This window comes from Anomaloglossus baeobatrachus, chromosome 3 (genome assembly GCF_048569485.1).
Source record: "Anomaloglossus baeobatrachus isolate aAnoBae1 chromosome 3, aAnoBae1.hap1, whole genome shotgun sequence".
In the NCBI taxonomy this organism is placed as follows: Eukaryota; Metazoa; Chordata; class Amphibia; order Anura; family Aromobatidae; genus Anomaloglossus; species Anomaloglossus baeobatrachus.
This window is the reverse complement of record NC_134355.1, coordinates 372,061,697-372,086,342: the sequence shown is the minus strand read 5'-3', so window position 1 is coordinate 372,086,342 and position 24,646 is coordinate 372,061,697. Positions and strand designations below refer to the sequence as shown.

Sequence of the window (24,646 nt, the reverse complement as noted above, 5' to 3'; positions counted from 1 at the left end):
GTGCAGGGAGATGGGCGACCATAGGATGCTGATGTACTCACTATTAGAAAAGCACACGAGTCTCTGGTAAACCAAGGTGATGGTGGTCGGTGCCCGCGGCCGGATGCGTTCGGGTTCCCCCACCCGCCTGGTGGTCTCTGTCTTTCTCCTGCACCTGTTTTGGAATGGTGGACTGCCTGCGCTTGCAACTTCAGGAGTCTGCTCCTGGCTGGCTGTGGCCTAATGAGCCCTTTGCCCACAGACGCTGGCCCGTGGGATCTCTGAGCCATAGCGGTGGCCTGTTATCCCCCTCGGTGGGCTGTTGCCTTCAATTGGGACTTTGGATGGGACAGGACCTCTAGTCCTGGCCGCAATCAGTTAATTAACTAGTTGCAGTCGCTTCTGGGCCTAGCTTCAGGGTCTGAGTACCCCCCTGTGTGCTCCGGTTTCCGAGTCGGTTCCCCGTGTCGGTAACGGTGGGCCACTACCCTGTCCCGGTCCACCTCAGTTCCACTGAGCCGTTTTCCCGGCTCCTGCAGACGGAGACCTCCGTCTGCCTCCTAGCCAAAGGCACCAGGGCTCCTACCCTGGTACCTGTCCAATTTGTGTATTCGCCTCTACTAAAGCTGGACACAACTCCAGCCCACACTCCTCTCTAACTTGAACTCTAAACACAAACTAAACTTTTCCCACCCTGGGCTATGTAAAACTCCTAGGTGGGCGTCTTCCAACCGCCTGGTTCCGCCCCCTGGTGTGTCTATCAAGCCCTCAGGGGGGTGACTAGGGTTTTATGGTTGGCTGTGTGTTACCTGTGAGGGAAGGGTGTAATGTGGGGCCCTATTTATGACTACCTGGCCCGGCCAGGGCATCACATTTGCTGTACAGAACATGGCCTGAATATCACACTCTCACACTCTCTCACACACACACTCTCACTCACTCACACTCACACTTCCACTCTCACACACTCTCACTCACACACTCTGACTCACACTAACACACACACTCACACTCTCTCTCTCGTCCAGAGCTGCACCCACGCTGTCATGGCAGATTCAGCTTACTCCCGATCATGACTTTCATGCCCGCCCAGCCCCATTCAGCTCATTATTGACCACATAAGGCTAGTTTCACACTACGTCTTTTTAACATCCGCTGAAAACGTTTTTTTAGCGGAAGTACGGATCCTGCTTTTACAGCAAATAACGTATGCAAACGCATATGTTATTTTGCAGGATCCTGCACTGGATATTTAGGGGCGGGCATTGGAGTCATGTGATCGGGAGTGAGGGGAGCTAGACTGGGAGGAGGCTTCTGACAGCTGCAGACGCTGGTCACCAAGGTAAACATCGGCTTTGGATACCCGATATTTATCTTGGTTACGAGTGTCTGCAGCTGCTAGGAGCAGGGCTGCCTGCACGCGTAACCAACGTAAACATCGGGTAACTAAGAGAAGTGGTTACGCGATATTTACCTTGGTTACGAGTGTCCGCAGCTCTCAGGTGGGAGAGAGAGGAAGGGGGAAAGACAGAGATAGAGAGAGAGAGGGTGAGGGAGGGAGTAGAGAGATAGACAGATCACGCGAGACTGGTTCTGGGCATGCTCAGTACTTTCTGGGCATGCTCAGTACAAAAGCAGGATCCTGTTACAACGCAACTGAACGCATTCTGCTAGGCAGGATCCAGCACTCATTGAAATGCATTGCAGCTCGCGGCGCAATGTGAAGGATCCTGTGAGATGCGTTATTTTGACAAAGCAAAAAAACGCTACATGTTGCGTTTTTGAAACATGTTAAAATAACGCATCTCACTGGATCCGTCGTCTAACGGACGCAAACGCATGCGAACGGAGGTGGACGCGAGTCCATTGAAAATGCATTGAAGGGAAAACGGATTTGCACTGGATCCGTACTTCCGTTAAAAAAACGTTTTCAACGGATGTTAAAAAGACGTAGTGTGAAACCAGCCTAACTCATAAACTGCAAGTCACAGGATCCAGTAAATAACACTTGCGTCTGCATGCGTTCAACTCAAATTCAACAGGATCCAGTCACATGCAGTTTGCATTTTTTTGCCTCAAGGCAAAAAAACAGTGATGTGAAACCAGCCTTAACTGCAGGTATCCATGTATTCAGGATCACAGCAGCATTATGGACATGTATTTACTTTATAGTGCTAAATTCTGCTGACAGGTTCTCTTGAATGATAGCAGAACTATCCAGTAAGGCCAGCGTATAGAAGATATTACTATTATTATATATGAAAAATAAGGCTGATTAGCTGGCATCATTAGCACACCGTGTGGAGGTGGTTTCAAGCAGACATGACTAGCGGATATAGTGGTGTTCAGCTTAGATAAAGCAATGCAAAATTTGAGCACAAACAGCATGGAAAAAAAACCTGAGAAAAGCGGCATTCACCACTGATACGTGAAAAAGACAGCGCTTTATTGTGGTGGTATCAAAAGTAGAGGAGACAAAAAAAAAGTATGTAAATGACAGCTGTTTTGCGTAAACTATGCTGTTTGCAGCTAATTACAATACAAAATGCACACCCCTTTTATATTCCACACCTAATGTCATGTGCCAAAATTAAAGAGAAGAGGAAATGGCGAAGAAAGAAATAGTCAAAATAATTTACAAAGGAATAAACATTCAGTATAATAAACATGTTTAAAATAAAAAGCATATATACTAACATGAAACCTTTTAGAATTTTCAGGTAATAAGCCTAGTGAAAAAGCACTCAAGAATGGAATGGACTTAAAGCATGTCAGTCATTTAACCCTATAGAGTCCAGTGCCTCTGTTTTTTAAATGAATAATCTCTTTTCTTACTAATCAATTATAGTGATCCCCACCCATTGTAGGTACTTATTCAGACCACAAGTCTAAGAACCGCATGCAATAGGGATTGCCATGATGCTCAAGTCTCATCTGCGCAATGAGTCTGGTAGATCCTTTGCCTGAAGCTAATGATTATATACAGTATGTTAACTAGTGATGAGCGAGTACTACCATTTGTGGGTGCTCTGTACTTATTAAGAGCAGTTGGATGCTCGGATGAGCGAGACTCAAGTACCCGAGTTTAATGGACATCAGTGGGGGACTCGAGCATTTTTGCGGAATATTTTTCAAAACATACTTGAGTCTCCCTTTGACTTCCATTATATTCGGATGCTCCAGTTGTGCCCGTCTGAGCATCCAACTGCTCTTAACAAGTACAGAGCACCTACACTTGGTAGTGCTCACTCATCACTAGTTAACATGTACGTTCATTAGCCTCAGGCAAAGGATCTACCAGACTCCTTGCACACTTGAGACTTGAGCATCATGGCAAGCCCTATTGCATACAGTTTTTAGACTTGTGGTCTGAATCGGTACCTACAATGCCTACAATCATGGAGGAGTGGAAGAAGATTCCAGTAGCTTCTGTGAAGCTCTAGTGAACTCCATGCCCATGAAAGTTAAGGCAGTACTTGGAAATAATGGTAGCCACACAAAATATTGAGACTTTGGGCACAATTTGGCCATTTCCCCTTTAGCATGTACTCTATTGTTGTCAGCAGTTTAGACATTAATGGCTGTGTGTTAAGTTATTTAGAGGGCACAGCAAATTTACACTGATATACAAGTTTTACACTGACTACATTAGGCCCCTTTCACACGTCAGTGATTCTGGTAAGTTTGTGCTTTTTTTTTAAACGTACCAGAATCACTGACATACGCAGACCCATTTTAATGAATGGGTCTGCTCACACGTCAGTGATTTTTCACTGCACGTGTCTCCGTGCGGCGTACCCACGTGTTCGTGATTGCCGCACGGAGACATGTCCATTTTTTTCTGGCATCACTGATGTCCCACAGACCACGTGTGGTGTGGTCCATGAAACACGTGCCAGAAAAAACGTGCATTTAAAATAATAAACATTTTAACTCACCCAGCGTCCAGTGATGTCCTCTGCAGCCCGTGCAGCCTGCTGCTTCTAAGCCGGCTGATTACTGTCGCGCATCTTAATGATGCGCGACACAGCCGACCCGGAAGCAGCTGCTGCAGGGGTCACCGCCGGCCGGATGCTGCACCGCGGGAGGATTCAGCACCACGGACAGCGGGAAGCGGGCGCAGGTGAGTTGATTTCTAAGTGCAATCACGGGCCACGGAGAACGGAGCCCGGATTGCACTTAGACAACCCACGTGTGCCGTGATTCACGGCACACGCAGGGACATGTGCGTGTTTTACACGCCAGTGAAAAACGTCACTGTTTTTCACTGACGTGTGAAACGGGCCTTACATTGTATCAAAGTGTCATAACTTCAATGTTGTCCCATGAAACGATATACACTGTGCAGAATTATTAGGCAAATGAGTATTTTGATCACATGATACTTTTTATACATGTTGTCCTACTCCAAGCTGTATAGGCTTGAGAGACAACTACCAATTAAGTAAATCAGGTGATGTGCATCTCTGTAATGAGGATGGGTGTGGTGTAATGACATCAACAGCCTATATAAGGGGTGCATAATTAGGCTACTTTCACACATCAGTTTTTTTCCCATTAGGCACAATCCGGAAGAAAACAGATAAAACGGATCCGGCGCCGGATCCGTTTTAGTCCCATTGATTTGTATTAGCGCCGGATTGTGCCTGATGGCCTTGCGTTGCATCCGGCTTCTGCCGGATCCGTCGTAATTGGCTAATGCGGTGGCCGGATGGAATGTCTCTTGTAATGTTTTTTGTCTACGACGTGATTTACAATGGAAGCCTATGGACTCCGGATCCGGCGTAATACGGCAAAAAAACAGATGCGGACGCCGGATCCATTTTTATAAAATGAGTATGCTCCAATGCATTGTAAGAAAAAATGGATCCAGGAAAGAAACGGACGAAACGGATGCAAAAACGGATGCGCCGGATCCGTTTTTGACGGATCATGTATATCGGATCCGTAAAAAAAAAAAGGATCTGGCGCATCCGTTTTTGTATATTCTGCGCTGGATCCGTTGCATCAGGCACACGCCGGATTGTCCCTGATGCCAAAAAACTGATGTATGAAAGTAGCCTTATTAGGCAACTTCCTTTCCTTTGGCAAAATGGGTTAGAAGAAAGATTTGAGGGGCTCTGAAAAATCAAAAATTGTGAGATGTCTTGCAGAGGGATGCAACAGTCTTGAAATTGCCAAACTTTTGAAGCGTGATCACTGAACAATCAAGCGTTTCATGGCAAATAGCCAACAGGGTCGCAAGAAGCGTGTCAGGCAAAAAAGGCGCAAAATAACTGCTCATGAATTGAGGAAAATCAAGCGTGAAGCTGCCAAGATGCAATTTGCCACCAGATGGCCATATTTCAGATCTGCAACGTTACTGGAGTATCAAAAAGCACAAGGTGTGCCATACTCAGGGACCTGAGAGATAAACTGTGGAGAGAATAGGCGCAAATAGGGTCTTATCCGGTATAAAGGTATGGGGTGAATGTTAGTAGAACACTCACCTTATCAGGTTGTGCCAGTCACAACCCCTTTATAAGCATGGAAGTAGTGCAGCAGTCCAGCAGCGGTAAGATAATTTCAAGGTAGGAGGAAAGCGGGTTTGAATACCGCGCCAAAACCACAGGAATACGAAGATTATAAGTGAATCCCTTTTATTTCCACAGTTCTACGCGTTTCAGGGACAAATCCGTCCCCTTCATCGGGACAATATACAGGGAATAATATGGCAAGCAAGGGGCCGCAGGCTCCTATATACCAGTTTATAGGAGCCTGCGGACCCTTGTTTGCCGTATTATTCCCTGTATATTGTCCTGATGAAGGGGACGGATATGTCCCTGAATCGCGTAGACCTGTAGAAATAAAAGGGATTCACTTATAATCTTCGTATTCCTGTGGTTTTGTCGCGGTATTCAAACCCGCTTTTCTCCTACCTTGAAATACTCAGGGACATGGCCAAGGTAAAGAAGGCTGAAAAACCACCACCTTTGAACAAGAAACATAAGATCAAACGTCAAGACTGGGCCAAGAAACGTCTTAATACTGATTTTTCAAAGGTTTTATGGACTGATGAAATGAGAGTGACTCTTGATGGGCCAGATGGATGGGCCAGAGGCTGGATCAGTAAAGTGCAGAGAGCTCCACTCCAACTCAGACGCCAGCAATGTGGAGGTGGGGTACTGGTATTGGCTGGTATCATCAAATATGAACTTGTGGGACCTTTTTGGGTTGAGGATGGAGTAAAGCTCAACTCCCAGACCTACTGCCAGTTTCTGGAAGACAACTTCTTCAAGCAGTGGTGCAGGAAGAAGTCGGTATCGTTCAAGAAAAACATGATTTTCATGCAGGACAATGCTCCATCACATGCATGCAACTACTCCACAGCGTGGCTGGCCAGTAAAGGTCTAAAAAATGAAAAAATAATGACATGGCCCCCTTGTTCACCTGATCTGAACCCCATAGAGAACCTCTGGTCCTTCATAAAATGTGAGATCTACAGGGAGGGAAAACCTACAGGAAGTACACCTCTCGGAACAGTGTCTGGGAGGTTGTGGTGGCTGCTGCATGAAATATTGATTGTAAACAGATCAAGCAACTGACAGAATCTATGGATGGTAGGCTGTTGAGTGTCATCATAAAGAAAGATGGCTATATTGGACACTAATTTTTTGGGGTTTTGTTTTTGCATGTCAGAAATGTTTATTTCTAAATTTTGTGCCATTATATTGGTTTGACTGGTGAAAATAAACAAGTGAGATGGGAATATATTTGGTTTTTATTAAGTTGCCTAATAATTCTACACAGCAATAGTTACATGCACAAACAGATGTCCTTCTAAGATAGCCAAATCTAAAAAATCCCCACTCCAACTTCCAAAAATATTAAACTTTGATATTTATGAGTCTTGTGGGTTGATTGAGAACATAGTTGTTGATCAATAATAAAAAAAATCCTCTAAAATTCAACTTGCCTAATAATTCTGCACACGGTGTAGTAAAATATTTACAATGATGTGAGGGATGTACTCACGTTTGTGATATACTGTATACAAATGAATTTACAATATTAATTGGCATCGAATTCCAATACAGGAAAAGAATAAATTATATGTAGGAGAAAAAACATCCATTGTTTACCCAAAGTTCACTAATTGGGTTGTAGTTCTAAATTCACTGAAGAAGACAGAGAAATTCTCCGAAATCTTACAAATATAGTGTTAGATCAAATGTGTGCCTCTGAAAATTAAATCTTTACAGGAGGAATTCCCTCAACTGTTAAACCCCACTGGCCTGCTGGTGGAGCCCTATATTTATTTTATTAATAAGTAAGGAAGTCAATGCAATAATTTATCCTGATGGTATTCCTAACTTAAATACAGAAGAACTACAAGCTTTGTGATGGCTCAAATCTAATAAAAAGATAATAAAACCAACAGACAATGGGCAATGTGGTGATAATATAACTACTATATAAGTGAAGCACAATGACAGCTTACTGATGTATCTATGCATACCTTACTTAAGACAGATCCAACACATATGCATGGAGCATTTACGCACATTACTTAGATTCCCTGTGGAAAAAGGTGTTAACACTCTGTGAATTTTGCTAAATTGGGAAGAGGTTCAGTCACTAAGCCTTTGTCAAAGTACTTGGACATTGTTGCGCCTATGGGTGCAACACACCCCTTCATATATTAAAGTGGATACCAGTGCATTTCTCCAGGTTTTGTCTGAATCCACATAGTAAGAAGGATTTGTCTTAGCCACAATGGATGTTGAAAACTTGTATACCCGCATCCCGCAGGATGCCAATGTACAGGTTGTTAGACATCTGCTCTGTGAATAAAATGCTGATACAATTTGTGCGGGATTTTTTTTGTGAGTGGCCTTGTCTTTTGTGTTAGGTCATAATGCATTTCAATTTGGTGACCACTTGTATGCCCAGTCAGCAAGGAAAACGATGGGCACGCCAAAGGGGCCAACTCTTGCAAATATATTCTTGGGACTATTTTCAGTTTGAATTTTTTTTATTAGCACATTCAATCCCTTTGTCAAATTTATTTGTATGATACATAGATGACATCTTTGTTATATGGGATCGCACCTCACAGTTACTCAGTGAATTCATGGACTATTTGAATGACAACTCAATATGAGTTTCACTAGTAAACTTGCAACAGACTATATTGAATTTTTAGATGTATAAAATGAAATCTGTGATGGCGCAATGCATAAATGGGGGTATCAAAAACCTACAGCTACAAATTCCCTTATGAGAGTTGATAGCTATCATCTATTTCATATAAAAAGATCTTTACCATATGGCCAATTTCTTGGTTTCTGCTACATTAATAAAACTTATGATATTTTTTTACAACAGGTGCATGAGTTAACCCCTTTCTGACTTTGGATGTACTGGTGCATCCTATTTTAATGTGACTTAACAAACAGGGACGTACCAGTACATCCAAGCAATCACAGGGGCACAGGGGGCTACAGCCAGGGACTCGGCTTACCTGACAGCCTTCGCACGACAATTTCAGCTGTTTAATTCCCTAATTGCTTAGGGGATTGGGAGAGAGATCACACTCCCTCTCCTCTCTGTTCAGTACCTCGACTATGTAATCGCGAAGGCCCGATCATTGTCATAGGTCACCTGACTACGGAAGGCCTGTGTGATCATGCCTGCAGCATGATCACAGAGGCTTTCTGAGTGCAGCTCTGACAGCTTCGATATTCTGCAGTGATCGAACATTGCAGCTGTGTTCAGAGTACTGTAGGTTAATGTCCCGTAAAGGGACTAAGTGAAAAACTAAAAACAAAAATATTCCAATAAATAATGAAAATGGCTGTAGTCCATGCGTGCCCCATCTTCCCCTTCCTACGCTTGTATGATGTTCTGAAGACTTAAATACTGCAACGAATGGTGAGTGCCATCCTTTCATTTCTTCCACACTGGATTACTTTGAGACGTCTTAATCTGGATTGACCAACACCAACACACAGTGAGTCTTCATTACTTGATCTCGGTCTAGACCTGCTGGACTGCAGCAAACTACATCAGCTGTGCCTATACCTTCTTTATGTGTTTCAATCTACACTCCAATATGGCGCTCCTTCCCTTCTTCACTTTGTACTGTACCTCAAAAGTAGTTTTCGGCCACATGTGAAATACTGGCATACTCAGCAGAAATTGCAAACAAATTGTATGGTTCATTATCTCCTGTTACCCTTGTGAATTTGAAAAATTTGAGGTTAACACAATATTTTTGACGTTAAAAATGTATTTTTATATTTTCACAGCTCAACCTTATAAAATTCTGTAAGGCCCCCAGGGGTTCCAGGTGCTCACCAGCTAAATACCTTAAGGGGTCTAGTTTCCAAAATGGGGTCCCTTGTGGAGGAGCTCCACAATTTAGGCACCATAGGGGGTCTCCAAACGCGTCATTGCGTTTGCTAATGATTTCAGCTAATTTTGCTTTCAAAAGGCCAAATGGCACTGCTTCCCTTCCGAGCTCTGCCGTGCGCCCAAACAATTGATTTTCACCACATATGAGTTATCTGCGTACTCAGAAGAAATTGGACAATAAATGTTATGGTGCATTTTTTTCCTGATACCCTTGTGAAAATGCTAAATTTTATGGCTAAAGTAACATTTTTGTGGAAAAAAGTAAAATTCTCATTTTTTTTCCTTCAATATTGCTTTGGTTCCTGTGAAGCACCTAAGGGGTTAATAAACTTCTTGGATGGGGTTTTGAGCTGAGTGAGAGGTGCAGTTTTTAGAACGGTGTCACTTTTGGGTATTTTCTGTCACTTAAGCTCCTCAAAATCACTTCAAATGTAATGTGGTCCCGTAAACAAAACAAAAAGAAAACTGGTTTTGTAAATTTTGTTGGAAAAATGAGAAATTGCTGATGAACTTTAAACCCTTCTAACTTCCTAACAAACAAATTGTTTCAAAAATTGTGCTGATGTAAAGTAGACATGTGGCAAATGTTATTTAGTAAGTATTTTGTGTAACATAACTACGATTTATGGGTATAAAATTTCAAAGTTTGAATATTGTGAAATGTTCAAAATTTTACGATATTTTAACAAATAAACGCCAAAAATATCAACCTAAATTTTACAACTATCATGAAGTACCTGTCGTCAATGTAGAATATAGGTCTGGATATTACGATGTGGAAATTTTTTGTGATGCATCAGTCTGGTAATTTATGGCTGCTTCTACTTTTTCCACTGAATTACTCACCTTGTGGATGTTCGTTTTGGGGAATTTCCTTGTCCTCAGTCATTGTCCTGGGTCATTTTTCCTTTATTATGATTATTTGTATAATAATTGTATTTTGTGTATGACTAATTTGTGTATGACATTAACTTCATTGATGTAAAACTAATAAATGACTGATTTTTACACCAAAAAAACAAGTTTCTGCTTCACATTCTCTGCACAGCTCAATATGATCCTTAGTATTATAGGGGTGTTTGAAAACTCCAGGTGCTGTCTCTTTTGTATAGTTATTGATTTGTCAGTTGCCCTATATTTATACTGCTGAATATGACTTGTTCTCTTGTCCTTAAGTCTCTTCTTTCAATATGTCACAAAAAACAATGTCAGAATCACCGGGATCCGTTGAAACATTCCAGAGTTATAACCTGTCAATGTGACACTGGTCAGAATTGTAAAAAAATGGTCGGGTCATTAAAGTGAAACTGTCAGGTCCAATATGCACCCAAAACCATGAGCAGTCCTGGGTGTATATTGCTAATCTTTGCCTAACCGTCCCTGTATAAACTAACATAGATAAAGGGATCTTTAGAAAAGTATTTCTAAAGATCTTTTATCTTATGTTAATGAGCGCAGGGACTAGTCCGAAGGGTGTTATATCCCCCGACTTGCCGCCCTTTTAGCATGTTAGCACTCCCACATGGGTGTACTAACATACTATTCAAGTCAGCATCATCAGCGGTGACGCGTGTATCTGTTTTTGCTGTGAACGCTCTTCTGAATGTCGGGCACTTCCAGTCATGCGCAGTAGACCTCTCTGAAGCTGGGACGCGTACACCCAGTTTCATACTGCGCATGACCGGAAGTGCGTTCACAGCGAACACTGGTACGCGCATCAATGCTGGTGATGCTGAAGTAGCATGTCAGTATGCCCCTGTGGGTGTGATAACATGCTAATAGGGCAGCTAGTCGGGGGATATAACGCCCTTGGGAATAGTCCCGGTGCTAATTAGCATAAAATAAAAGATCTTTAGAAATACTTTTTCTAGAGATCTCTTTATCTATGCTAGCGTATACAGGGACGGTTAGGCATGGATTAGCAATATGTACCCAGAACTGCTCATGGTTCTGGGTGCATATTGCACCTGACAAGGTCCCCTTAAAGTGAAAACGGGCTAGAGAGTAAAGGGTTAAATAATAAACTATTAGAACGGGGATATCCACATGACCTTATTAATAAAGCATTTCAGAGAGCATACCACTAGGATTGCAATAAATTAATACAATATCAACATTTAAAAAAAGACAAAAGATTTGTATTAGCATTTCAATATAATCCCATGGGTAATATTCAATCTATTATTAAAAATAATTGGTATTTGATTGAAAGGGATGCTCTTTTGTTAGACATTGCCAACAAACAGCCTAACATTACATTTAGAAGAAGTAGAAATTTATTAGACACTTTAGTTCAAGGAAGGCTGACACAACAAAGCAAAATAGATTGGTTAAGTTAAGGCGTGCCGAACTGGAATTATATGTGTAAACCCTGCAATTACTGCAAATATATGCTTTGCTGTAATCAAATACAATTAGCCAGTTATTTTCACAATATTAATCATTTTTTTACTTGGCTAAGTAAATATGTAGTTTATGCTATCAGTGATTGTTGGAAATTTTACATGGAGAAGATTATTTGTCCTCTATATAAAAGCTTTCGTGAACATGTATGTTCATTAGGGGTGCTTCACACACAGCGAGCTCACTGCCGAGATCGCTGCTGAGTCACGCTTTTTGTGACGCAGCAGTGACCTCATTAGCGATCTCGCTGTGTGTGACACTGAGCAGCGATCTGGCCCCTGCTGCGAGATCGCTGCTCGTTACACACAGCCCTGGTTCTGTTTCTTCTTAAGGCGCTCTCCCGCTGTGACACACAGATCACTGTGTGTGACAGCGAGAGAGCGACAAATGAAGCGAGCAGGGAGCAGGAGCCGGCGTCTGACAGCTGAGGTAAGCTGTATCCAAGATAAACATCGGGTAACCAAGGTGGTTACCCGATATTTACCTTAGTTACGAGCCTCTGCAGCTCTCACGCTGCCTGTGCTGCCGGCTCCGGCTCTCTGCACATGTAGCTGCTGTACACATCGGGTTAATTAACCCGATGTGTACAGCAGCTAGGAGAGCAAGGAGCCAGCGCTAAGCAGTGTGCGCGGCTCCCTGCTCTCTACACATGTAGCTGCATTACACATCAGGGTTAATTAACCCGATGTGTACTGTAGCTACGGTAGGAGAGCAAGAAGCCAGCGCTCAGTGTGCGCGGCTCCCTGCACACACAGCTGTGCGCTGGTAACTAATGTAAACATCGGGTAACCATACCCGATGTTTACCTTAGTTACCAGTCTCCGCAGCTTCCAGACGGCGGCTCCGTGCAAGCGCAGCGTCGCTTGCACGTCGCTGCTGGCTGGGGGCTGTTCACTGGTCGCTGGTGAGATCTGCCTGTTTGACAGCTCACCAGCGACCATGTAGCGATGCAGCAGCGATCCTGACCATGTCAGATCGCTGGTCGGATCGCTGCTGCATCGCTAAGTGTGAAGGTACCCTTAGCCTCAGACAAGGGATCTACCAGATTGCACATGAGGCTTGAGTATCATGAGAATCCCTATTGCATTTGGTTTTAGACTTGTTGTCTGAACAAGTACTTACAATGGGTGGTGAATACCATAATTTGCTACTTAGAAAAGAGATCCCATTCATTTACAAAACAGAGGCACTGGAACCTAAAAGGTTAAATGACTGACATGATTTAAGTCCAGTCCTTTCTTGAATGCTTTTTTACTATGCTTATTACCTGACAATACATAAGATTTCTTATAAGTATGTTAAACATGTTTCCTACGTTTGTTCTTTTGTAAATTATTTTGGTTTTGTGCCTATTTTTGTCCATTTCCACTTCTCTTTAACTTTTGTACATGACGTTGGGTGTGGAATATAATATGGGTGTACATTTTGCATTCCATTTAGCTTGATAAAATGTTGTTTACACAAAACAACTGTCGCTTACCTCTGTCTCCTCTTCTCATAACACGGGCACAATATAGTGCTGTCTTTTTTACATACCAGTGGAGAGTGCTGCTCTTATCAGTTTTTTTAATGCTGTTTTTGCTCAGCTATTATATATTTTAAAGGCACCAACTCCTTGGTGTTGTAAAAGTGAAAAGGGTTACACATACATATTACATACACAGACTGGTAGAGAGGAGAGAGAACTCTGCCCTCCTGGTTTATAATCTTCCGGAGATGAGAGTTCTCCTCTAATCAGTCTCTGACTGACAGCTTGCTTTCTATTCATGTTATACCATTGATCACACTTAATATGTAGGGGCTTAATATATGAAATATAAACATAAATAACCAAGGAAAGGAATACATGCCTAATTAGTAAAAATATTACATTTTATTGCTAGACAAAGCATTTTGATGTGAAACGCGCATCAGGGAGGCGGGACTCTGCATTTTCACTTATTTATCTAGTTGATGTACTTCAACTGACTGGTTTCTAAATATAGGGTGTGGTTTTTGTATATTTTTCCACATGCAATTTGAATGTATTTAGGGGATATACCTATTGTTTTATATCCTCCTTCCTTATAAGGTGTGCTATATATTATGATGCTTTGACATTTAATTTTTTACATATTTATCATATATAGCCTTTCTACATATTTAATTTTAATACATACCATATACTTATTGTGACGGTGTGGGCCCCGAGTGTATGGGGCCACACGTCAGGTAGCGTCAGCAACACACGTACAGTCTCTTTATAACAATTCCAGCAGTTTATTTAAAATACTCCCAACATAAACTGCTCTTGTACATAAACGATCCACGTACCATAGCTTCCAGTCCCTTACAAGTCCATAGTGGAAGTTTAACCACTTTCCCCACTCTCTGGCACCTGCCAGCAGACACCTCTAGCTGAGGTTCCTTCTCAGCCCCAGGGCCCTCTGCAGACCACTGGGTCTATGTCTCCTCCAGGAGAGGTTCGGCCCTACAGCCCTGGCCTGGCTGCACTCACCTCAGTCTCGACTCAGACTCAAAATCAGAGCCCTGTGCTCAGCCTCCACACAGGTTGCTCCACCCAGAGCTCTCTGCTCTGCTCACTCTCTCCAGAACACACACTGCCAGTCTCCTAAATCAGGCTGGACACACCCACAGGTGGAGGTCTGTGTTTCTCAGACCTGCACAGCACCCTGGGATTATTAAAGGGAACCTGACCCTTATATGCAGCAAGAAGCCTTTGTGGACTACAAGTCCCATAGCAACCTCTTCCGTTTAAATATCGCAGGTACCTTCTCCACTGTGACATATAGCGACCATTTACCACATTGGTGGTCGCTACCTCACATATCCCCCCCTCTGTTCAAACTTGTAGGGTTGAACACTCGATACCCTACAGGGGCCCCGAGACAGGGCATCAGGGCCACCTTGCCCTACCAGGCAAGAGGGCCCTTTAGGACAACCTTGAGCTTCCGTTCTCGCCAGACCGTCCGTCACCAAACCATCGTCCTGTCAGTCCCTGAGCTAACCTGACCACTAGGGGCCTCACTATCGAGGGACCTCCGCGGGGAGATGATAGAAGAGGCGCCATAACTAGGACCTCCGCATGATCCGTTCACAGATCTCTCATGGGCTCTTCTTCCCGGACATCTTCGTCTGTGTCTCGCATAGCGTACTCTCTTGTCAGCGTCTTTGGCTAACGATGCAGCACTCCTTTCATTCAGTCCTTCGGATTGTGTCTCGCAGGACGGAGACCCTTCAGAGTCCATACTATAGCCTGACAAATACCCGGGTCCTCTGTGACCCCGGCTCATTTTATCAATGGACTTTCTTTTGCCCTCTGAGGCAACCCGTTCATCGAGCGGGCTACCTTTCTCTTCTGGGCCATAGCCCCTATATGGTCGCCATCCCAAACCAACTTGGCGGAGTTGGTTCGCAATTCTCTGTCTTTCTAAATTCAACTGTTTTAGGTCTTCCAAGCATCCCAGGCGGTATTCTAGGAGGACTTGTATATCTGCAACACACTCCGTCATTCCCGCAATGGCACAGGGAACCATACCGACTTCACAGGGTATCCTGGCTTCATTATGAATATCAATTCTTACTCTCATCACGCCGGTCTTATCAACCATCTCCTGCATGGCTCTTCCATGTTGTCCAATAAGCCTCATAACCATCTCTTTGGGCACTTGAATGCTCTCTTTAACAAACTCCAATAACCGTCGAGCTGTCTTCACCGCTTCTGCAGTTTTCCCATAGATACGGAAGGTCCCGCTGTCTTTTTCTAAGTGTACAGCTGTAACCCCTGGAACCTCCCTGGCTTGCTTAATGTTATTTCTTAGCGCTCTCAATGCCAGCCCGATCAATGTTGTCTTCACAATTACCACTTCTTGAAACCCCGTGGTCAGCTGCGCCAAGCGTCTGGCATCTTCATCCTTCTTGGCAGTGATGAGCCACTTCGTACGAAGACACCAGAGGTGCAGGTCACTTAGGATGGCCACTCGCTTCTTTGTGACGTCACTAAAAGAACACACCACCAACCGATTAGTCTCTGCGGCAAAGTACACTTTACAGGCCCCTACTGCCTTCTGGAATCTCTCATGCACCTTCTCACTGGCACAGGCTTCTCTTAAGTCTTCCGGCACATCTATCCAGCACTTGAAGACTGGTCTGCTTTCTTCACTGTCAAGGACACTAGACTGTTCCTGAGGACTCTTGTCTTCCTCCATATTCTCCATCAAAGGCTTCACCTGTTGAATTACACACGCCTCGGGTTTCAGGCTCTTAGCTGAGCCAATCGCCTTGTCTTCAATCTTGGTCTTACCCACTGAGTCAGTCAGGTTATCAGCTCCTGATGAGACCTTACGTCCGATCTTCACCTCTTCCTCAGAGGCTCTTTCCACTTTTACAGCACCAGCCGTGTCTTCGGACTTCACTGCATTCCCTCCAACTTCCTCTTGGGTCTCTGCAGTGTCACCCTCTGCCTTCTCTTGGGCATTTGCAGCATCACCTTCTACCAGGGTGTCACGCCCTTCAGCACGGTACTCTGTTCTTCTTAGAACCTTGGCACCATTTTCAACATTCAGCACTTCAACACTGGGTAGCTTACCGGTCCGCTCACCAGGACCTTTGTGGATTTGTACTCCACCAACACTGTCTAGGATTACTTCTCCTATATTACTCTGTAGGATGTCATCTCCTACAGCGCTTTTATCCGACAGACCACCAGCTTCATGCTTGGAAATTATAGAAGACACCGCCATTACTTCTTTGGTCGGTTCCTTCCCTGCAATTTCACCCTGCTGAATTCTGTCGTTACAAGGTGTCAGTTCCAGCATAGACACATCTTTCTTTTGCATGATTTCGCTGTCCGACTCTACATTAGCGGTTGCTATCGGCAATGGGCCTTTCTCATCCTTCTCTGCACACTCAGATTCTGGAAGGGAATCCGCACTATGGGCAGAAATACACGACACTGTCTCTACCTGGTCCATATTTTCAGAGGTTGTAGCTTGCTCCGCCCCTCTGCGCCTGTGGCGATGGGAGGAGGATTTCTCCTCTTTGCTCATCAGTATGTCACTGTACTCATTTGTCACTTTAGTAACGTCAGTGTCTATTCTGGAGTCATCGTCACTCCCCCTGGTGTTCTGGACTACCACGTCCCCACTTAACCAGGTGTTGGACCCCTTGTCTGGAGCTCTCCCGTTTTTAACTGTCACACTATCATTTGTTACTTTAATGGTCATGTCACTAAGTTGGGCATGTCCCCCATTATCTTTGGTCACCCCTAACTTAGGACTGTCCTTACGTGGAGGTACCTCCTCCTCAGTGTACCTCAATGTCCCACCGGGAACCTGTATAACCTCTTGCGGAAAAGAGGCTTCCGTAGGCGGGAGACGACTTATTCCTGTGCAATCGGTCCCGGCCTCTGTCTTCCATAAGTCCCGAAAGAACTCAAAGTCCTGTCCTATGATAACCGGATATAACAGAGAACAATAGAGGAAAATAGGGTTTATTTGAGCCGCGCCAATGATCACTTCTCAGGTATTCAGATTAATGGATCTTTATTTTGCACAGGTCTACGCGTTTCTGGAGTCTCAGCTCCCTTCCTCAGGACCACCAGGCACAAGAACACATCAAATGATCAAGTGATTTGATGTGTTCTTGTGCCTGGTGGTCCTGAGGAAGGGAGCTGAGACTCCAGAAACGCGTAGACCTGTGCAAAATAAAGATCCATTAATCTGAATACCTGAGAAGTGATCATTGGCGCGGCTCAAATAAACCCCCTTTTTTCCTCTATTGTTCTCTGTTATCTGCCGTCTGGGTTGCTGCTGCCTTGATCAAAACTTTCCATGCCTGCATAGTAGTTGTGACTTTCACAACTTCACTTGGTGAGTATTACTGCTCCCTGTCTCTACCCCGTGTGTTATTGGGGTAAAACCCTATTGCGCTTCTTCTCCACAGCTTTTTACTCATCGGCATGATAACCGGATATAGCAGATCTGAAGCTACACCCACATCAGGGCGCCCCATACGTTTGGCCGTCTGAATCATGACCCTGGCCAGAGGATATTCTTTAGTGGTCCCATGCACACAACATCCTTCTATTGTCCTACCCACCATAAAATGGAGATCGGACATGGGTCTCACTAAGGTCAACTGGCTACCCGGTTCTAACAGACCAGACACACTTAGCCCATTCAAGTCCACGGAGCACTTCTGTGGCCTCACATCGGATGGATAGCCTATACCGCAGGTAGGACATAGGTAAGGCCAATTCCATTGCCCTTTGCTATAGTCCCTCTGTTCGGATTTTGAATGCTCTACCCCCTTGTGGGTCACCACCGCTTTCTGGGGTTCCGCCCCCTGTTGGGTATGTACCCCGTTCCGGGCCTCCGCCCCCTTTTGGGCAACCACCCCTTTTTGGGACTCTGCCCCCTTTTGGGCTTTCCATGCAATGTCCTTAGCCCCCAGTTCACACCGTTCGCCCTTATCTCCCTGGGCACCCAGTGTCCATACTGGCCCCCGAAGGGAATGCTCAAACTGGTTCATGGCTGCGACATAGCTACACTCTGACAGCTCCTGCTGTCCCCGGACCAGGGACTGGTACAGCTCCTCTACAATGTCCGCAGGGACCATTCCCTCTTTTTGGCTTTCAGCCCCCACTGCTGTCGCTGGACCTCCTGGCACATGCTGTTGGTGCTGCTGACTCTGCAGCAGCGGGTTTAGGAGCTACTCTATGCTGCAACGAGAAGAGGAACAGGAGGGGCGCTCCAATGGGTAATACCCGGTGGTCAAAGACGGGGGGGGTTAGACAACCACTAACCTTTCCGGGTAGTACCGCCTGTACAACCAGGATCTCCAGCCTGTGGTGTATCACTGCTCACCACACAGGGCCCCGCAATTCCGGGTTGGCCTGGAACCTCCAGTCACTGGTCCTTCGCCACTGCAGCACGGAACCCCGCAGACCCGCTGATTCACCGCCAGCAGCTGGAGTACGCTGTCCCTGTTCGTGGACCCGCCAATCCACCACCAGCTGCTTGAGTGCGCCGACACGAATTTCGTGGACCCGCCGATCCACCGCAAACCACTTGTATCCAGAGGAATACATCCTAGACCGTTACTCGCAGCAACCATGCTGCGTTGCCCCTAGCAACCAGGCCGCATGCCCGCATTCTCCACCATAATTTGACGGTGTGGGCCCCGAGTGTATGGGGCAACACATCAGGTAGCGTCAGCAACACACGTACAGTCTCTTTATAACAATTACAGCAGTTTATTTAAAATACTCCCAACATAAACTGCTCTTGTACATAAACGATCCACGTACCACGGCTACCAGTCCCTTACAAGTCCATAGTGGAAGTTTAACCACTTTCCCCACTCTCTGGCACCTGCCAGCAGACACCTCTAGCTGAGGTTCCTTCTCAGCCCCAGGGCCCGCTGCAGACCACTGGGTCTGTGTCTCCTCCAGGAGAGGTTCGGCCCTACAGCCCTGGCCTGGCTGCACTCACCTCAATCTCGACTCAGACTCAATATCAGAGCCCTGTGCTCAGCCTCCACACAGGTTGCTCCACCCAGAGCTCTCTGCTCTGCTCTCACTCTCCAGAACACACACTGCCAGTCTCCTAAATCAGGCTGGACACACCCACAGGTGGAGGTCTGTGATTCTCAGACCTGCACAGCACCCTGGGATTATTAACCCCTTAACGACCGCGAGCAGTAAAATTACGTCCTAAATTACATAATTTTACTGCCCGCGGTCTGCCGGCGGCAGCATGCCGCGATCGGCACACATCTCAGCTGATTTTCACAGCTGAGATGTGTGCCTGCTAGGCACGAGCAGAATCGTTATCTGCTCGTGCCGATTAACCCCTTATATGGCGCTGTCAATATGTGACAGCGCCATTATAAGCGCGATCGCGGTAAAGTTATACTTACCGCCCGATACCGGAAGTCACGTGATGCGATCATGTGACTTCCGATAGTTGTCATGGTAGCACAGGGTCATGTGATGACTCCTGTACTACACCTGACTTGCTTTCACTTTCGCTGTGACCGGGGCACAGCAAAAGAGAAAGAGAGCGTATCTGCTGTTTACAGCCTTGTAGCTGTGATCAGCAGATACTGCAGAGCGATCGGAATGCTGATCGGAATAGCCCCCTAGGGGGACTAGTAAAATAAAAAAAAAAGTTAAAAAAAAGTTTTAAAAAACTAAAAAAAAAAACAAAAAAACCTAAAAGTTCAAATCACCTCCCATTCGCCCCATTGAAAATTAAAGGGTTAAAAAAATAAAAAATATACACACATTTGGTATCGCCGCGTTCAGAAACGCCCGATCTATCAAAATAAAAATCAATTAATCTGATCAGTATACGGCGTAGCGGCAAAAAAATTCCAAACGCCAAAACGACATTTTTTTGTCGCCACAACTTTTGCGCAAAATGCAATAAGAGGCGATCAAAACGTAGCATTTGCGCAAAAATGGTACCATTAAAAACGTCAGCTCGAGACGCAAAAAATAAGCTGTCACTGAGCCATAGATCCCAAAAATGAGAACGCTACGGGTCACGGAATATGGCGTAAAACGTGCGTCACTTTTTTCGGACAAACTTCCGATTTTTTTTTAACCTCTTATATAAAAGTAAACCTATACATGTTTGGTGTCTACGAACTCACACTGACCTGAGGCATCACACCCACACATCAGTTTTACCATATAGTGAACACAGTGAATAAAATATCTCAAAAACCATAGTGCTATCGCACTTTTTTTGCAATTTTTCTGCATTTGGAATTTTTTTGCTGTTTTCCAGTACACTATATGGTAAAACTGACAGTTTCATTTGAAAGTACAGCTCGTTCCGCAAAAAATGAGCCCTCACATGACCATATTGACTGAAAAATAAAAAAGTTACGTCTCTCAGAAAAAGAATGGCGAAAAAAAAAAACGGAAAGCGAAAAATCGACCGGTCGTGAAGGGGTTAAAGGGAACCTGACCCTTATATGCAGCAAGAAGCCTTTGTGGACTCCGAGTCCCATAGCAACCTCTTCCGTTTAAATATCGCAGGTACCTTCTCCACTGTGACATATAGCGACCATTTACCACATTGGTGGTCGCTACCTCACATTATATACCCACATATATTTACATGAGATATATACAATATATATACAGTATATATAATATATTTCACCTATTTTTTTATGTCAGGTGTCCACCGTTTTTTTGTTTGGTTTTATGTATTATGTGTTTGGGGTCTCTTCCCTTTGTTTGTACAATTTTAATGAATTGAAATAAAATTTCATATTTTTACTATTTGGGTTTGTATTCTTTTCCTTGGTTATTTAGGTTTATATTCATTTTAGTTGAGTTTGTTCATAGGCTGAGCAGTTGACACTATTGCTTTGCCATTCTGGGGTCTAACTATCTGGGTTGGAATGGACCTTTCGGGGCATTTAAGTAGTGATGTGGAAATGAACACAGGAACAGTGTGTCTGGAGGTCCTGCATCCTCCTCCCTTTATGTCCTGTCTCCATGATGTTGTAACTTGATACAGGCACCATCTCCTCCTTAAATAAACATATGTATGACTTTTGAGGAAGGTAAAAATTTAAGTTTCACCTTGAGCAATTGTAAGGCTAGGGCTTCACATTGACTTTGCACACAACACAGGTCACAAATCCAAAGATTGCTGTGTGCAGCTGCGACATTGCAGTGTAAGGCAGGGGAATGGTACTCCATTACATCCCATAGGGTACACAAAGTGACAAGCAGGTTGGAATCAGTTGGATTTTTTGCTTTTCACAATAAAATTTACCTGCAATATGGTGTGAAGTAACAAGGGCATAGAGAATTTTTTGCCAATGCGACTTGTGTTGGGACCATAATCACCAAGAAGCCCTATTCTTAGACTGTCGGAGAATAAAAAAAAACCATTGCTTTGCGAATAATAGCACTCTGAAAAAGGCCTCACATGCTACTATGTTTTATTGTAGAATTTTGGTCTCAATGGTCCCTTGGACTCTGCAATAACAATTGCTGAGGATGAGCAGTGGAAAAGAATTCGCACAGTTCTGTCACCCACATTTACCAGTGGGAAGCTCAAAGAGGTAAGCAGCAATTTGTCTAGAAGAAGTTCTTTTTTATTTACATTTTAATCCATTAAAGATCGGAAAAATGTTCCTTTTGTAGTTTTGTTTTTTCATCCCCTTCTATCAAGATTCATATTTCTTCATTCTTCCATTCATATAACTGTTTGAGGTTTGAGGGCTTATTTTTTTGCAGAAAAAGTTAGTTTTCTATAACACCATCCATTTTACCATATCATGTACTAAAAACAGGAAAAATTCCATGCAGAGTGAAGTTGTGAACAAACTGCAATTCCATACGTTTCCAAGGTTTGTTGTTGTTTTACGGTGTTCATTGGGCACTGAAGATTACCTGGTAGTATGATTTGTCCGAGTCTGTTTATGGAGATGTCGCGGGCAGAGGAGGGGACGCTGCGCTCTCCCACTGCTCGGGTCCGGCTGCCGCTGCTGCTTGCGGCCTCCGCTGCTCGGTGGCTCGAGCGATGGGCCGGATCCCGGGGACTCGAGCGGCGCTCCTCGCCCGTGAGTGAAAGGGGGATCGGTTTTGGGGATTTATTGTCCGTGACGCCACCCACGGTTGTGGTGATTGTGTGGACACCACCGCTGCTCTGGACGGGGATCCCGGGAGCGGTGACAGGGAGCAGCTTTGTTGTTATTTCCCCCTCCGTGGGTAGGGGTTGGTTGTCCCGGGGCCCAGTGATGGGGTGGAGGATGAGGGATGGCAGGCCGGGTGCGGGGCCTGGTGAGGTGCAGGGTCGCGGGGGCAGCGCTGTGCCTCACGGCACGGTGGTACTCACTCAGCCTGAGACGATGACACAGTTCTCGGTAAAACACACGGCTGGAAAGACGGTTCCCACGGACGGCTGCTGTTGCTTTTCCCCGGTAGTTAACGGTGACTGTCTCTTTCCCTGCACCTTGTGTAATGTTGTTAGCGATGGGTTCCCACCGGTAACCCGCTCCCCGACTTGGATATGGGCCGGAGGAGCCTCTCTTTGCCCGCAGGCGCTGGCCCTGAGAAACTGGTGCCTTGGCGGTGGCGGTGTCTCTCTCATACGGTTGGACGGTTGCCTTCAATCGGGACTTGGTTGTTTGGAGACCCGGAGGTCCCCTTCACTGACGGATTTGGCAAATTCACGGCGACTCCTAGCCTTGCCGGGATCCGAAAGGCCCCTGCCAATGGTGCTGGCTTCTCCTTGTGTACCGGTCCGGTACCGCCGGGCCACCACCCGTCCACGGTCCTTACGGCACCTCCGATAGGCCACTCCTGCAGACGGTCACCGCCATCTGCTAACCTTGCTGTCTCTGTCCGGGGCACACACCCGGACCAACTTCAGGCTGCTCTGTTACTACTTTCCTAGCTTCACTCCCACTCCTCTCACTTGCTCCTCTACCACTCAACTCCAACTTCAACTGAACTCTCTGGTTTTCCCGCCTCCAGGACTGTGAACTCCTCGGTGGGCGGAGCCAACCGCCTGGCCCACCCCCTGGTGTGGACATCAGCCCCTGGAGGAAGGCAACAAGGATTTCTGGTCTAGCTTAGGTGTACCTAACCGGGGTGTAGGGTGTGGTGATGTCATTACCTGTGACCCCTGGCTTACCCAGGGCGTCACAGAGATACCAAATTTGTCTAGTATTTTTTCTGAAACTAAATAAAAAAATGTTTTTTGAGACCTGTACCTTTTTTTTTTTTCTTTTCTTAAATCCATGAAGCCGTGTGTAGGCTTGCTTTTGCATGCCAAACTGACCTTTTTATTGATACCATGTTTGGAAACATATAAAAAAGTGAGCACTTTTTATAGAATTTTTTGGAATGGGAACTGCAGTGCATGACTAAAGCACAAACGTAGCATTTTGAATTTTTTCATTTTGGCATTCAATGTATATTTTAAAGAGTTTTATATTTTGATAAATTGGACTTTTATGGCCATAGTAATACCTATTTTTTTTTTTTTTTTATTTTTTTTTTATTTTTTTTTCATTTCTTGATTTTTAAACTGGAAAAGTGAGTGATTTAAACTTTTACATTTTTTGTTTTATTTTTTAAATATTTTGGGTTTTTTTACTTTTAATTTTTAGTTCCTATAGGGACCTTGAACTTGCAATTGTTTGATCATTTTACTATATTTTACTATATATTGAAATACACCAGTATGTGGTCTCCTTTTGAGCTGTGTTTGACAACTGCATTTAAAGAGAATCTGTCACGTTCTTAAACGCTATTACCCCACAAATATGGGGTTAATCTGCAGGTTATTAGTGTTTTAAAAGGTGCCAAGGAGGCCACACTGAAAACCTGGCTAATGGGAGGAAATTAATTTTATTCCTACAGGCAGCTTCCCATAAATTTAAACTTGTAGACTTCTATGATGCCATGTTTGGCCTCTGAAATTTCCAATTTAACCCCTTAACGACCCATGACGTACTGGGTACGTCATGGATCGTGTGCCGGTAAGCCCCGCCCCCTGCCGCCGGCAGGCGGACCGCGATCCGCGCACATATCAGCTGTTATCAACAGCTGACGTGTGTGCCTGCTAGCCGCGGGTGGAATTGCTTCCACCCGCGGCCATAAACCCCTTACATTTCGCTGCCAAAATCTGGCAGCGATATGTATGTGGGCGCCGCCATGACAGTCACTTACCCCGCCCCCACCGGAAGTCACGTGACATGATCACGTGACTTTCGGTGTTTGCCATGGTAGCACAGGGTCATGTGATGACGCCTGTAGCTAACATGACTCACTTCCTCTCAATGCCGGAATACAGCCGGCATTGAAAGTAAAGCAGCAAATCTGCAGTTC

At 44.8% G+C, this 24,646-nt stretch overlaps 1 protein-coding gene across 1 annotated transcript in view; it reads left to right on the top strand.

Moving 5' to 3' along the window:
• Positions 1-24,646, top strand: part of LOC142295309 (cytochrome P450 3A9-like) — a 132,632-nt gene that overhangs the window by 45,787 nt on the left and 62,199 nt on the right. Inside the window, exon 5 of the mRNA XM_075338424.1 lies at positions 21,757-21,870. Coding sequence (XP_075194539.1) covers positions 21,757-21,870 — 114 coding nt within the window. The remainder of the gene's footprint in view (positions 1-21,756; positions 21,871-24,646) is intronic.